The sequence below is a fragment of the Schistocerca americana genome, chromosome 8, assembly GCF_021461395.2.
Source record: "Schistocerca americana isolate TAMUIC-IGC-003095 chromosome 8, iqSchAmer2.1, whole genome shotgun sequence".
In the NCBI taxonomy this organism is placed as follows: domain Eukaryota; kingdom Metazoa; phylum Arthropoda; class Insecta; order Orthoptera; family Acrididae; genus Schistocerca; species Schistocerca americana.
The window spans coordinates 305762230-305779118 of NC_060126.1; the positions used below are offsets into that span (position 1 = coordinate 305762230).

Sequence of the window (16889 nt, forward strand, 5' to 3'; positions counted from 1 at the left end):
TTATTGAACTATATGAAAGAAAGAACTGATATCAGTTGCAAACCACGACGTTCACACACTGTATTCAGCACGTAAACGTCACTACAGATATTTGGACTTAGGTTGACATTTTCGGTATGGGTGCCATCGTTGGCGATGATGTGGCGCAGACGAATAGTGAAATTCTGCATGACCCGCTGAAGTGGCAGAACGTCAATGCTGTCTGTGAACTCCTGAATGTCTATTTCAGCTCAGCAATGGTTTTGAAATTGTTGCTGTATACCTTGTCTTTAATACAGCATCACAAAAATGAGTTTCATGTGTTCGGATCCGGAGAATATGGCGGCCAATCGAGGCCCATTCCAGTGGCCCCTCGGGTACCCCAGAGCCAGAATGCCGTCCCTAAAATGTTCCTCCATGACATCAAACACTCTCCTGTTTCGATGGGGTCGAGCTTCATCCTGCATGAACCACTTATTGTCGAAATGAGGGTCACTTTGGATAATGGAAATGAAATCATCTTCCAAAACCTTCACTTACTGTTCCGTATTCACCGTTCCATCAAGGAACGTCGCAACTGGACGTTGCCCACCACACAGGTACCCGTTGAGGGTGAAGAAAGAGACTTCTCGATAGCGAAATGTTGATTCTCAGTAACCTAAACGAGCCAAGTTTGCTTATTGACGAATCCACTCAAATGAAACAAGGCTTCGTCGCTAAACCAACCTAAACAATGCCCATCATGCTCCTGCGGCCAACCATGTAGTGTGAGCGTCCTAACGCAAACCGATCAGAACTTATGACGATTTTATTTCATATAGTTCAATGATTGTCAACCTGTATAAAGGCAGGTGCAGCAATTTCCAGGCTGTCTCGTTCTACGTAAAAAATGCTGTTGTACGTGTGCGTAGTGTGTCAGTTATCAAAAGAACCCACCTCCACCTGAATTATTTATTGGGCTGGAAACGTTTTTCTTCTACTCATAACTTCAGATGTTGGACTATGTATCGATCTGAGAAGGCAAATCTGTTCAGTAGGATGTATGTGTCTATTCCTTCATCATTTCCTTTGTCTCACCGTCGTGGCAACCCGGTAGTTGGGTGCAATACCCAAATGAAAGATTATAATCGTTTTTGCACTGTAACTCTATTATTCATATAACTGTTTAGAGAATTTCCTTAGCCTTTCCCACCTATTGACTTGTACTTTACAAGGCGATAAACACAGAAACACTTTAGCAGATCAAATCACACTCTCCACAAAATTTGTCGTAGACTTCAGTTTCTTTTGCAGCTCTAGTACAGACGTTTTGTACCGGATTTTCGTTTCTGCAAAGGAATCGTCGAGTAACGTCTTATCCGCAGTAACAAATCAACGTAAAATATTTTCATGGAAAGAATCCTTTCAGTAATAACGTTATCAAGAAATCCGTTTCCACATATGATATGTATCGGAATTATACAAATTAGACACCAATCTTCAATACAGATCTCTTCCAGTTCATTATTAAAGTAACTATATTGCATCCTTTCTTTTAACATGTCTGTGATCCCAACTGTTCGATGCACGTTCCGTGATAAACGATCAAAAATTAAAAATAAAAGCATAATATTATTTTCATCTACGAAATATCAGTGACTGATCCAGATATTTTCACATTATTTTGCATGATAGATTGTGATACGCATACTCCACATAGTACATGCTACCAATGTCTGGTTATTTTCCAGAATCCGTTCAACATCTTCTCATCTGGTTCAGGATCATCTGAAAGCGGATCTGGATCAACCGGTGGTGGATCGGGGTCATCTGGTGGCGGAATCTTCGGTACGATTTGTAGCAAACAGTATGTCTTAAAATAGGTTCAAGTACGTTCATTAGTCTCGACAGCCTGTGTTTAGCATCAATTATTAACCGTAGAAATACCAAATCATTTTCAATCACGTGTATTGTCAAGTGGATTGGGGTGGTACTTTACGCCCACTCTTTAAAAAAATTAAAGGGAAATAATTTGTTAAGTGAAGATGACTTATGTTAGCAACATATTTCCTGAAGAAGATGTGTAGCCATAAAATATCTTGTAGCACACTTAACAACAAACATTCAACAACGTGTACTACCGAGGGGAAGAAGGGTGTACTGTATAACCAACACAAAAGAATTAAAAATACCTGTTTTGTTAATTGTTGTTGGCAATTTCTCATAACATCCTTTTTAAAGAGATACTGATTCGTATGTAGGATCTTGAGCACGAAAATGTGGAATATGTAGTTCATTGTGAAAGGTCATTGCTACTACTTAGACTTACATTTTCGGTTGTGTAACTGAAAGATTAGAAACTTTGATGGAAACTTAACATAAGACTCCATGATAATTTTTTTGCAGAATTTTAAAATAAAGTGTACCGCACTATATTACAATACTTTCCAAGGGTGGCCATAAGGTACCCTCACCCCCACCCCCACCTCCACTCTTGGCATTGCGAGTGATAATAATAATGAGGATTAAAATAAAATGAATCACACATCTGAAACGGTAGCAATATAAAGATCCTGCTGATGTACATCAGTAATTCCATACCAGACTAGCGTAGAGGTACAAGTACAGTCTGCAAAAAAGGATCATATGAAGGGAAATGCAAAGCAGTGACTGTAAATAACCGTCGAAATTTCCCACCATCCTTCTTTTCTCCATCTACATACTACTCGAGCCACTCCTACTTCGAGTGCGCACATAACCCAAAACATTGAAACTGATTATACTGAATCCTTAGTCAAATGAATTTATGTGGTTCCAGAGAGGTTTTGAACTCTCAAACATTTATGATACGTAGATGCAGACTAAAGTGACTAATTAAAATTTATACTAAGGTCGGGATTCGAACCTAGGGCCACTGATCACTAGGCAGAAACGGTATCCGTTATGCCTCCCTGGCTCTGTGGCTTTGCACAACTGCACAGATTATCCTAGTACGTCTCAGCCCACTTGGTATTCTCCGTAAGACCGAACACAGTTGTTGAGTTTCTCCGTCTGCATTGGGATATCATCTCAACAGCGAATGAAAGCTAGCATTTCGCTTGAAACCCAGGCAATGGTACTTTAATCAAAGGGACCTCTATGGTCCCAGAGATCTCTTCAATTATCAAATATCTGTGGTGTATATGGATACTGAAGGGACGATTGAAAATTTGTATCAAGGCTGGGATTCGAACCTGGGTCTCGTGCTTATCACCGAGAGGGCCGGCCGATGTGGCCAAGCGGTTAAAGGCGCTTCAGTCTGGAATCGCGTGACCGCTACGGTCGCAGGTTCGAATCCTGCCTCGGGCATGGCTGTGTGTGATGTCCTTAGGTTAGCTAGGTTTAAGTAGTTCTAAGTTCTAGGGGACTGATGACCTTAGAAGTTAAGTCCCATAGTGCTCAGAGCCATTTTATCACCGAGATGGGTGAGGCATCAATGGGAATTTGGATGAGGAGGGAGACGCGCTAGGCCGCTGTGTTAGGGGGCCTTTGTGGTTAGCGCATCTGCCTGGTGAACAGGAGACCAGGTTCAAATTCTGACCTTGGTACAAATTTCAGCCTGCAAATATATATAAATCCTCTGTGTTGTGTTTCCTATTTCTTTGCGACTTAGTGACACTAAGAAAAGGACATTCCACAAACTGATATTTGGCTTCAGTTTTTGAACGGTAAAATCTTCAAATGTCTAGAGAAAGGGAGGGCTTATAACATACTCTCAACAGTATAAAAGAGACAATATATTTAAATAAGGCTTCATCGAATGTTCCTTATGTACAGAAATGACTCCTACGGTTCTTTATAAGGCTTACAGACAGCAAACGCTGCACACCGCGGCCAACTACGTAATACATCGGTATTGCATATAATTATTCAGATGGTTTAAAGGTGCAACAGGACCAACAATTTCTTGACTAATTGCGTATTGTAAGCTGAGACGAATTGCTGTAAGTTTGAAAAGCCCAGTTGCACATGTGCCACACAGAGACGAGACGGATCACTGTGTAGACGACAAAGCTGAAGCTGAACAATTAACTGAGTGAAACGGTGAGATTTTTGGACTCGGCCATTACTTCCGTTAGCAGAGTGAGTCTCTTCGGCCATTTGTCTCGAGGACCAGTAGTAGACGAGGCAATCACAGGAATATCAAGGAAAGAGACCAGTGTGGTGACGGTGCAGACCTGGTATGGGAGAGGGGTGGGGTTGATATGAGATCTGATCGACGTATGAAGCTAAACATCTTCATTAATGACACAGAAGTAGAGGAACACACAACGAACAGAGGTAAAATACTGGAACCAGAGATGCCGTCTGGTGGTTGAATGCCTCATGCTTCCTATTTAAAGTCAAGGCGTGTACGCCACTGGTGTGTCTTCAGTATTCATGCCCTAAAAATAATACTTTTCTTGAACAAAATTTTCACCCATGAACGAACCACAATGCGATCTGCCCTTTTCTGATGGAAATATTCGTTAGTTTATAGGATTCTCATGGTGTATCGAGAAAATATAGTGTGATCTTGCACACACAGTTAAGAGATGATAAATAGGACCAAGAGGGTCGGGCATTATAACACAAACAAAAAGTGTGAATTTGAGCTCCCGCACAAAGACAACGCGGACTCTGGAGATATATAGTGCGCTTTTCATGACCGACCATCTATCCACAAGAAGTGTGGATCACAAAAGCCATTCTCAACATATTCAGGATGGAAACATGTGTCTCGAATTTCTAAGCAGCTCACGCCTATCCCAAATTTAATTTTATATGCATGCAAAGATACGAATATTTCATTTTCCGACGGCAGTTTAGCACTATAGTGATTCGATTGAAGAGAGAACAGACGCAGTGAGTTGTGCTCGGATAAACTTCTGAGACAAAAGATAAGTGACTACATTGGAACTGACTGTGAGAAAACAAAATAATTTGTAACTTCTGGATGCAAAACTATTAAAGAGAATTTGAAGTAACTTTCGGTTATTATTCAATTAGCAAACGCGAAAGTCAGTAACAAGGTTACTTATGTCCTCCAAGGGACATTGTGGCAATGCGATGGCTCACATTATCAAAAACATAAATCGTTATCAAAAATAGAACACAGAGAAACAACATGTAAAATCAACTCGCCGAGGTAATATAAGGAGAACATAACATAAACTACAAAGGATAGCTCGATTAATCCTTGTACAGGGGTCAAAGACTCGATCGGCACAACAGCGTTAACCTTGATCGCACAGAAAACACGTCTGTAGAGCTGAAAATCATGTAATAAAGTGAAACACCAAAAGCACGTTCGCGGGCAACGGTCTCACCGTGAATTCCCGAATCTTGCTGCTTATAATTGACCACCTTGGCAATACACTAGATAAGGGCCTTTGAACTCTACAAAATGATCCATGTTGGTTGCACTCGGTGTCCAGAGAAAGACATCTACACGACTAGAAGCATTGCCTGACCCAAATCTGAAGCGCCAAGTCACCTGGCAGTTTCTTCGAACGGGGACTATGCGTTGGATGTCACCTGAGTAAAAAGTTGTCCAGGTCATTTGTAACCTTCTACAGTTGTTAACTTCGGCTGCCGTGACTATGATGTCGAACGCGAAGGAACACCCACATCTAAACCAAGACTAGTCCGACCTACATCTACATCTACATACATACTGCGCAATCTGTGGTGTCACCGCCAGACACCACACTTGCTAGGTGGTAGCTTTAAAGCGGCCGCGGTCCATTAGTACATGTCGGACCCGCGTGTCGCCACTGTGTGATCGCAGACCGAGCGCCACCACAAGGCAGGTCTCGAGATACGGACCAGCACTCGCCCCAGTTGTACGGATGACTTTGCTAGCGACTACATGGACGAAGCATTGCTCATTAGCAGAGCCAATAGTTAGAATAGCCTTCAGCTAAGTCAATGGCTACGACCTAGCAAGGCGCCATTAGTAACATTGCATGTATCTAAAGAGTCTCACAATCTCCAGATGTACCAAAAGGATGGATTAAAGTTAAGTATTCCAGAAGCTACGTACTTTTCTTTATAGCATTCATTACGTATCCTGTTTCAGACCTCACGCCCTCCTGCTTTAGCTTAGCGCGTGCCTTTCGGCTTCCTCTCATTGTGTCTAGGCTGTCTTGTCTAGACACAACACAATCCACAATACGGTTCGTGGAGGAGGGTACCTCGTACCACAACTAGCACCTTTCTCCCTGTTCCACTGCCAAACAGAACGAGGGAAAAATGACTACCTATATGCCTCTGTTTGAGCCCTAATCTCTCTTATCTTACCGTTGTGGTCTTTCCGCGAAATATAATTTGGCGGCAGTAAAATTGTACTGCAGACAGCCTCAAATGCTGGTTCTCAAAATTTTCTCAGTAGCGATTCACGAAAAGAACGCCTCCTTTCCTCCAGAGGCTCCCACCCGAGTTCCTGAAGCATTTCCGTAACACTCGCGTGATGATCAAACCTCCCAGTAACAAATCTAGCAGCCCGCCTCTGAATTGCTTCTATGTCCTCTCTCAATCCGACCTCATAGGGATCTCAAACGCTCGAGCAGTACTCAAGAATAGGTCGTATTAGTGGTTTATAAGCGGTCTCCTTTACAGATGAACCACATCTTCCCAAAATTCTTCCAATGAACCGAAGACGACTATCCGCCTTCCCCACAACTGCCATTACATGCTTGTCCCACTTCATATCTCTCTGCAATGTTACTCCAAAATATTTAGTCGATGTGACTGTGTCAAGCGCTACACTACTAATGGAGTATTCAAACATTACGGGATTCTTTTTCCTATTCATCTGCATTAATTTACATTTATCTATATTTAGAGTTAGCTGCCATTCTTTACACCAATCACAAATCCTGTCCAAGTCATCTTGTATCCTCCTAGCCACTCAACGACGAACCTTCCCGTACACCACAGCATCATCAGCAAACAGCCGCACATTGCTATCCACCCTATCCAAAAGGTCATTTATGTAGATAGAAAACAACAGCGGACCTACCACACTTGTCTGGGGCACTCCAGATTATACCCTCACCTCCGATGAACACTCACCATCGAGGACAACCTACTGGGTTCTATTACTTAAGGAGTCTTTGAGCCACTCATGTATTTGGGAACCAATCCCATATGCCCGTACCTTAGTTAGGAGCCTGCAGTGGGACACCGAGTCAAACGCTTTCCGGAAGTCAAGGAATATGGCATCCGTCTGATACCCTTCATCCATGGTTCGCAAGATATCACGTGAAAAAAGGGCGAGTTGCGTTTCGCAGGAGCGATGCTTTCTAAAGCTGTGCTGATGCATGGACAGCAACTGGACCTCATATATTGACGTACAGGGATCGTCGAGTATGGCAGAAGATTGTTGTAAAAATCCCATTAATTCACCTGAAGGAATCGTTCCTGAATTCTAAACTGCCACCAGCTGTCCTGGCCGGCACAATGACTATCCATCAGGGATTAAAAATAACATGGTGCGATGTTCGAGCAGCTACTTATGAGCCATACTTAAGAGGCGATACTGGACAGTTGATGACTCGGAACAAGTGATTTGTGGCGATGAATCACCCAATACCCTGTCACAGTGTGATGGAATGGTTTGGGTTTTGTGAATCCCTGGAGAATATTTACTGGAGAATATTTACTGGAGAATATTTCCTGCCATCATTTGTAGTGCTAACAGTGAAGTATGGAGGAGATCGTGGTACGGCATGGGGCTGTTCTCCGTGATTGGGGCTTAGTCCACTTACTGTGCTTAAGAAAACACTAACTGCGGAACAATTCAAGCACATTTTACAGCATAGTGTGCTGGGTGGAGTAGACGAATTGTTCTATGACGCTGATTATATGAACTTGACTATACATCACGTCATAGGGCCGCATCTGTGAGGCAGTGGTTTGTAGACAGTAACGTTCCTGAAATGGATTGGTTTGCCTAGATTCGGAATCTAAACGCAGTGGCTCTTTGGGACATGTTACAACAAACAATTACCTCCAGAATCCAGCGCTCAACGTCAATAACCAGCTGTCCTGGCCGGCACAATGACTATCCATCAGGGATCAAAAATAACATGGTGCGATGTTCGAGCAGCTACTTATGAGCCATACTTAAGAGGCGATACTGGACAGTTGATGACTCGGAACAAGTGATTTGTGGCGATGAATCACCCAATACCCTGTCACAGTGTGATGGAACGGTTTGGGTTTTGTGAATCCCTGGAGAATATTTACTGGAGAATATTTACTGGAGAATATTTCCTTCCATCATTTGTAGTGCTAACAGTGAAGTATGGAGGAGGTCGTGGTACGGCATGGGGCTGTTCTCCGTGATTGGGGCTTAGTCCACTTACTGTGCTTAAGAAAACACTAACTGCGGAACAATTCAAGCACATTTTACAACATAGTGTGCTGGGTGGAGTAGACGAATTGTTCTATGACGCTGATTATATGAACTTGACTATACATCACGTCATAGGGCCGCATCTGTGTGGCAGTGGTTTGTAGACAGTAACGTTCCTGAAATGGATTGGTTTGCCTAGATTCGGAATCTAAACGCAGTGGCTCTTTGGGACATGTTACAACAAACAATTACCTCCAGAATCCAGCGCTCAACGTCAATAACCAGCTGTCCTGCCCGGCACAATGACTATCCATCAGGGATTAAAAATAACATGGTGCGATGTTCGAGCAGCTACTTATGAGCCATACTTAAGAGGCGATACTGGACAGTTGATGACTCGGAACAAGTGATTTGTGGCGATGAATCACCCAATACCCTGTCACAGTGTGATGGAACGGTTTGGGTTTTGTGAATCCCTGGAGAATATTTACTGGAGAATATTTACTGGAGAATATTTCCTTCCATCATTTGTAGTGCTAACAGTGAAGTATGGAGGAGGTCGTGGTACGGCATGGGGCTGTTCTCCGTGATTGGGGCTTAGTCCACTTACTGTGCTTAAGAAAACACTAACTGCGGAACAATTCAAGCACATTTTACAGCATAGTGTGCTGGGTGGAGTAAACGAATTGTTCTATGACGCTGATTATATGAACTTGACTATACATCACGTCATAGGGCCGCATCTGTGAGGCAGTGGTTTGTAGACAGTAACGTTCCTGAAATGGATTGGTTTGCCTAGATTCGGAATCTAAACGCAGTGGCTCTTTGGGACATGTTACAACAAACAATTACCTCCAGAATCCAGCGCTCAACGTCAATAACTTAAGCCCTGTCAAACAAGAGCGAAAATAGTCGAACAGAGGAAAAATCGTGCAATGCCTAATTTTTGCGCAGTGGAGGAAGTTGACGAAGAACACATTAAACATTCCCATCGTTGAGTTGCGAGCATTTGCCTGGGAGGGAGCTATGTGGTTTCTTTAGAAACTCTACAGGCGCAGTTTCTAGCAAAACGGTTTCTCTGCATAAAATTAAACTACATTAAATTTTCTAATAGAAGGTCCTATTTTTTTCTCTAAAAGTAATTGCTTCCGCCTTGCAGGTGATGGAAAACTCACGAATTATTAAAGTAGTGTTTTAATGGTAAAGAATTATTGCTTGCTATTAAATGAGCAAATAATAACTGATTTGTAAAATTTTTATACGCAGTAGAGCTGTACTGAGGGTGACATTTTGCTCTTTGTATGTAACTGGATGGAGAGGGCAGGGGTCGATGGTAGAAGAGCGAGGGGGGCAGGTCGCCGGATTATGGTCACGCACGTCGTTTGTTTATAGGCCTCCAAACTAAAGAGCGAGCAAAAGAAGCACTACAGGGTGTTTCAAAAAGTTACACCAACAGTCTGTAATTCGCCTTATATACCGTGGGCGATGGAATGTGATGTAATGTGGCTTGATTTTGTACAGGGAAATATATTCGCTAGAAATCGCTGTTTTCGAGTTTTAAAAGAAAAAAAAACTTCAAAATGCGACATTTAAGCTTCACCCACACGCCTACGCCCCACGAGTAGGGAATTTCAGTATGTTGTTCATGACACTCCTTCCTACAACTGTATAGGAATTTGCAAGTACACGAGTTCTTCCCTTAATTTTGTTTCGTTGATCGGAGTACTTATTCGGGTTCGGCCCTTGCGGAAGAACAAACTGTCATTTCTTCCCAGACATTACACACCAGCTGAGTTCAGAACATCGCAACAGCGAAGGGTAGACACATCCCGTGTTAACATTAGCTAATAGTCCTCTGGATATTTTTGATCACGAAGTGTGTCAAACGTGTTTAACTTAACACCCCGCTAACTGTTTTCTGTTACAAAAGAGATTTTTAGGAATAATAGCGTACTGTTAAAGACATTCGTATATTTGGTTAAAAAACACATTTAACTATACGTTACAAACACTAGCGAATGCCGAAAGCCTTTTGATACACCATAGCCTTTCAGCACGAATCTTCCTTCAACTTTCCTACGAAAATTATTAGCATTATTTAAATGTTCGCTAATATTACTAGAGGAGAGAGGAGTAACGTGCCCATTATATGCCTGAGCTAGGTTATTGTTGTGATCAATGATGACTTAATCGACCATTCACCGTCAATGAAGGATTACAGAGACTTGAAGTTTCAGTGACCCAGAACAAGAACAATACCATAAAGAGTTGGACGTGTGGGGTGTCGCATTGTCCTACTGGTATTTCCCAAGTCCGTCGGAATGCACAATGGACATGAATGGATGCAGGTGATCAGGCGGTATGCTGGCGCACGTGTCACCTGTCAGGGTCGTGTCTGGATGTATCATGGGCCCCATATAACTCCAACTGCACACTCCCCACACCATTACAGAGCCTCCACTTGAACAGTCCCCTGCTGACATGCAGAGTCAATGGATTCATGAGGTTATCTCCATACACGTACACATCGATACAATTTGAAACGAGACTCGTCCAACGTGGCAACATGACTCCAGTAATCAACAGCCCAATGTCGGTGTTGAGGGGAACAGGCGAGGAGCAAACCTTGTGTGCCGTGCAGTCATCAATGGTATACGAGTGGGCCCTCGGCTCGGAAAGTCCATATTGATGATGTTTCATTGAATGGTTCACATGCTGACACTTGTTGATGGCCCAGCATTGTGATCTGCAGCGAACTGCGGAAGGGTTGCACTTCTGTCACGTCGAACGATTCTGTTATGTCGTCGTTGCTCTCTTTGTTGCAGGATCTCTTTCCGGCCGCAGTGATATCGGAGATTTGACGTTTTACGGGATTCCTGGTATTCGCGGTCGTATTGTAAAATCCTCACTTCATCGCTACCTCGGAGATGCTGTGTCTCATCGCTCGTGCGCCGTCTATAGCACCACGTTCAAACTCGCTATAATTTTGATAATGTGCCACTGCAGTAGCAGTAACCGATCCAGCAGTTACGCCAGACGCGTGTTGTCTGGCGCCGTATGCTGCCTGTTTACATACCTCTGTATTTGAATACGCATGCCTATACCAGTTTATTTGGCGCTACAGTTTATTTATGAATGAGTATTAGCATCAAGTATAACTCTGTTCAGTTGATGCTCAATTATATTTATAAATATTTTAATAATAGCTTAAAATCGAGGTAGGGCTTAATGGGGATTTGCATTGTACTACTGAACTCATGGTTAAGCTCAAGTTTTAATTCACCAACGTAGGTTCACATGAATTCAATTGGCAAATAAGGAGTTAATATGCATACTCAAGGGACGAGTGAAAATTTGTACCAAGGCTGGGAAGAAAACACGGATAGGAGCTCATTAGGCAAATGCGCTAACCACTGCGCCACCCTGTCACAGTTGCTTGACACACCTGCACGGACCACCCTGTCGCGCCACTCTCCATAGTCCAAATTCCCATCAACGTCTCAGTCCACTTGGTATTCTTCCTAAACTCGGCCAGAAATGCAGAGGCTATGTAAATGTACTGCAATAGCATTTCAGGATCGAACGAAAGGGAGGATCCTGCCTGAAATCCAGGTATTAGTTCTTTAATCAAACGAAATTATATGTTTCCAGAGATATTTTCAAGTCTCAGACAACTCTACCTATTGAGCAGGAGACCAGGAACAAATTTTCATGTGTCGTTTCCGCCTACATACACTACTGGCCATTAAAATTGCTACACTACGATGATGTCGTGCTACAGACGCGAAATTTAACCGATAGGAAGAAGATGCTGTGATATGCAAACGATTAGCTTGTCAGAGCATTCACACAAGGCTGGCGCCGGTGGCGACACCTACAACGTGCTGCCATGAGGAAAGTTTCCAACCGATTTCACATACACAAAAAATGGTTCAAATGGCTCTGAGCACTATGGGACTTAACATCTATGGTCAGCAGTCCCCTAGAACTTAGAACCACTTAAACCTAACTAACCTAAGGACAGCACACAACACCCAGTCATCACGAGGCAGAGAAAATCCCTGACCCCGCCGGGAATCGAACCCGGGAACCCGGGCGTGGTCTCATACACAAACAGCAGTTGACCGGCGTTGCCTGGTGAAGCGTTGCTGTGATGCCTCGTGTAAGGAGGAGAAATGCGTACCATCAGGTTTCCAACTTTGATAAAGGTCGGATTGTAGCCTATCGAGAATGCGGTTTATCGTATTGCGACATTACAGCTCGTGTTGGTCGAGATCCAATGACTGTTAGCAGAATATGGAATCGGTGGGTTCAGGAGGGTAATACGGAATGCCGTGCTGGATCCCAACGGCCTCGTATCACTAGCAGTGGAGATGACATGCATCTTATCTGCATGGCTGTAACGGATCGTGCAGCCACGTCTCGATCCCTGAGTCAACAGATGGGGATGTTTGGAAGACAATAACCATCTGCACGAAAAGTTCGACTACGTTTGCAGCAGCATGGACTATCAGATCGGAGACCATGGCTGCGGTTACCCTTGACGCTGCATCACAGACAGGAACGCCTGCGATGGTGTACTCAACGACGAACCTGGGTGCACGAATGGTAAAACGTCAGTTTTTCGGATGAATCAAGGTTGTGTTTACAGCATCATGATGGTCGCATCCGTGTTTGGCGACATCGCGGTGAACGCACATTGGAAGCGTGTATTCGTCATCGCCATACTGGCATCACCCGGCGTGGTGGTATGGGTGCCATTGGTCACATGATCGGTCACCTCTTCTTCGCACTGACTGCAACTTGAACAGTGGACGTTACATTTCAGATGCGTTACGACCCGTGGCTCTACCCTTCATTCGAGGCCTGCAAAACCATACATTTCAGAAGGATAATGCACGACCGCATGTTGCAGGTCCTGTACGGGCCTTTCTGGATACAGAAAATGTTCAACTGCTGCCCTGGCCAGCACATTCTCTAGATCTCTCACCAATTGAAAATGTCTGATCAATGGTGGTCGAGCAACTGGCTCGTCACAATACGCCAGTCACTACTCTTGATGAACTGTGGTATCGTGTTGAAGCTGCATGGGCAGCTGTACCTGTACACGCCATCCAAGCTCTGTTTGACTCAATGCTCAGGCGTATCAGGGCCATTATTACGGCCAGAGCTGGTTGTCGTGGGTACTGATTTCTCAGTATCTATGCACCCAAATTGCGTGAAATGTAATCACACGTCAGTTCTAGTATCTATTTGTCCAATGAATATCCGTTTATCATCTGCATTTCTTCTTGGTGTAGCAATTTTAATGGCTAGTAGTGTATATATGTCATACATGCTCGGGACTTGTTAACGTTTCTGGGACCATTCTGTTTCATTTGAAAAACCATGGGATTGATGTCTTGAGATGTGATAGTGTGCAAATAAAGTTACAGAAAGGAATAACTAGCGGTCAGGTTAGGAATAGTGTCACAGTCTCCAGCACACTGTCTTTGTAATAATATGCAACTACATGCGTCTCATTATGATCAAATTACTCAAAGAAATTAAACAAATGTTTCCTACTTTCTTTGATCGTGCGGTGTAGTACAGTGGTGTCACGCTGGACTTGGTTTCAGGAGTGATTTTGCATGTAATCGACGAGACACGAAGCAGGATTACATTACATTGCTGGTTTTAGGAGGCATGAGCAGCTGCTAATGTGATGTTTAAAATTCTGTGTTTCAGGCCTTCCAGCAGAGGTAAGCCATCCAACACCATGACTGGACACACCATTTCTGGAATGATGTCACTAAGAGCTTGGCATACGGTATAAATTGTTATTGAACTGTAATTCTCACTTACTGAGTGAAATTTTCGTATAGGTAGGTGATGCATTGTCTTACGATTTGCGAGGTAGTGAATACTTTTTAATCTTATGCTGTTACATGTGTCTGAAATCCACTTTTAACTTTCTGTTGAAGACAAGTGTACGCGTAAACGTAAGTACCCGTATAGTAACAATACATATTACCAATTTCCTTCATTTCATTTCTTAGTGGAATTAATCGAACATTTACACCTCGACTTCCTGACCATAGATACGCTGAAATTAAATACACTCCTGGAAATTGAAATAAGAACACCGTGAATTCATTGTCCCAGGAAGGGGAAACTTTATTGACACATTCCTGGGGTCAGATACATCACATGATCACACTGACAGAACCACAGGCACATAGACACAGGCAACAGAGCATGCACAATGTCGGCACTAGTACAGTGTATATCCACCTTTCGCAGCAATGCAGGCTGCTATTCTCCCATGGAGACGATCGTAGAGATGCTGGATGTAGTCCTGTGGAACGGCTTGCCATGCCATTTCCACCTGGCGCCTCAGTTGGACCAGCGTTCGTGCTGGACGTGCAGACCGCGTGAGACGACACTTCATCCAGTCCCAAACATGCTCAATGGGGGACAGATCCGGAGATCTTGCTGGCCAGGGTAGTTGACTTACACCTTCTAGAGCACGTTGGGTGGCACGGGATACATGCGGACGTGCATTGTCCTGTTGGAACAGCAAGTTCCCTTGCCGGTCTAGGAATGGTAGAACGATGGGTCCGATGACGGTTTGGATGTACCGTGCACTATTCAGTGTCCTCTCGACGATCACCAGTGGTGTACGGCCAGTGTAGGAGATCGTTCCCCACACCATGATGCCGGGTGTTGGCCCTGTGTGCCTCGATCATATGCAGTCCTGATTGTGGCGCTCACCTGCATGGCGCCAAACACGCATACGACCATCATTGGCACCAAGGCAGAAGCGACTCTCATCGCTGAAGACGACACGTCTCCATTCGTCCCTCCATTCACGCCTGTCGCGACACCACTGGAGGCGGGCTGCACGATGTTGGGGCGTGAGCGGAAGACGGCCTAACGGTGTGCGGGACCGTAGCCCAGCTTCATGGAGACGGTTGCGAATGGTCCTCGCCGATACCCCAGGAGCAACAGTGTCCCAAATTTGCTGGGAAGTGGCGGTGCGGTCCCCTACGGCACTGCGTAGGATCCTACGGTCTTGGCGTGCATCCGTGCGTCGCTGCGGTCCGGTCCCAGGTCGACGGGCACGTGCACCTTCCGCCGACCACTGGCGACAACATCGATGTACTGTGGAGACCTCACGCCCCACGTGTTGAGCAATTCGGCGGTACGTCCACCCGGCCTCCCGCATGCCCACTATACGCCCTCGCTCAAAGTCCGTCAACTGCACATACGGTTCACGTCCACGCTGTCGCGGCATGCTACCAGTGTTAAAGACTGCGATGGAGCTCCGTATGCCACGGCAAACTGGCTGACACTGACGGCAGCGGTGCACAAATGCTGCGCAGCTAGCGCCATTCGGCGACCAACACCGCTGTTCCTGGTGTGTCCGCTGTGCCGTGCGTGTGATCATTGCTTGTACAGCCCTCTCGCAGTGTCCGGAGCAAGTATGGTGGGTCTGACACACCGGTGTCAATGTGTTCTCTTTTCCATTTCCAGGAGTGTATGAAAGTCAAAGGAATAGTAACTGACAACTTTTTCCATGGTTTATCTCATAAAACAATTGGTAATGTGATTGAATTACACGTAGAGGTTTCTTTTCTAGTGTTGTATAAATATTGATGCAGTAGTTGTCTAACCATTCTTAGAACTCTCTTCTTTTATAAAACATTCCTTGCTCCTGCATGTTATTCATATATCAGAATAACTGGTTTAAGTTTAGTGCATATCAAATAGACCTTCTTTTCATGAAAAGTGGTATGTAAAGGAGTGTGGTATACGTTTCAGAAACTGCTAATATTGAAGAAATGGTATCAGTACTCGTTAATTAAATGGTCTGAGTGCAGCTCGCAGTTATTTAGTGCTTCTTAACATGGCAGCATATCTTTCCATTATGAGTGGCGTCAGTTTCTGACTGTATCGCTCAGTCCATCGGAAAAGAAATATTGTTCATGAGTAGTTCTACGTAGAGAATTCACTACCTTTTTCACATTCGCGATATGAATAGCTCATGACATTACACTCAGTGTTAAAGGATCACCTATCAGCAGTGACATATCACATGTTTGCATGATGCAATATTGGTTAAGGTTATGTTCTTGTGAAACCTTCCTTATGATTGCACTGTATTTTTCCTTAGCGTGATATCTGAATATTGTTGCAATTCATACACACTAGTACATTAATATACGAACAAGATGATAACTGTGTGTAACTTACTGTTCATACGTTGGAGAGATTTTTGAGACCTACGAGGAAATACAATTTCTTGACGATGCTGCAATGGCCACCTCATCCCCTCCCCCATGAACTATTGCCGTCGGTGGTAAGTCTTGCGTGCCTCAGCGATGCAGATAGCCGTACCGTTACTGCAACCACAACAGAAGGGTATCTTTTCAGAGGCCAGACAAATGCGTGTTTCCTGGAGAGGAAACAAACCCTTTCAGCAGTTGCAGGAGCAACAGTGTGGATGACTGACCGATCTAGCCTTGTAACATCAACCAAAACGGCCTTGTTGTGCTGGTACCGCGAGTGG

At 44.2% G+C, this 16889-nt stretch overlaps 1 protein-coding gene across 3 annotated transcripts in view; it reads left to right on the plus strand.

The window, feature by feature from the left end:
• LOC124544864 (putative lysozyme-like protein) overlaps nucleotides 1-16889 on the plus strand; it is a 180775-nt gene that overhangs the window by 80611 nt on the left and 83275 nt on the right. For all 3 annotated transcript variants that reach the window (XM_047123575.1, XM_047123577.1, XM_047123576.1), the window contains exons 9-10: nucleotides 1710-1806; nucleotides 14066-14079. In XM_047123575.1, coding sequence (XP_046979531.1) covers nucleotides 1710-1806; nucleotides 14066-14079 — 111 coding nt within the window. The remainder of the gene's footprint in view (nucleotides 1-1709; nucleotides 1807-14065; nucleotides 14080-16889) is intronic.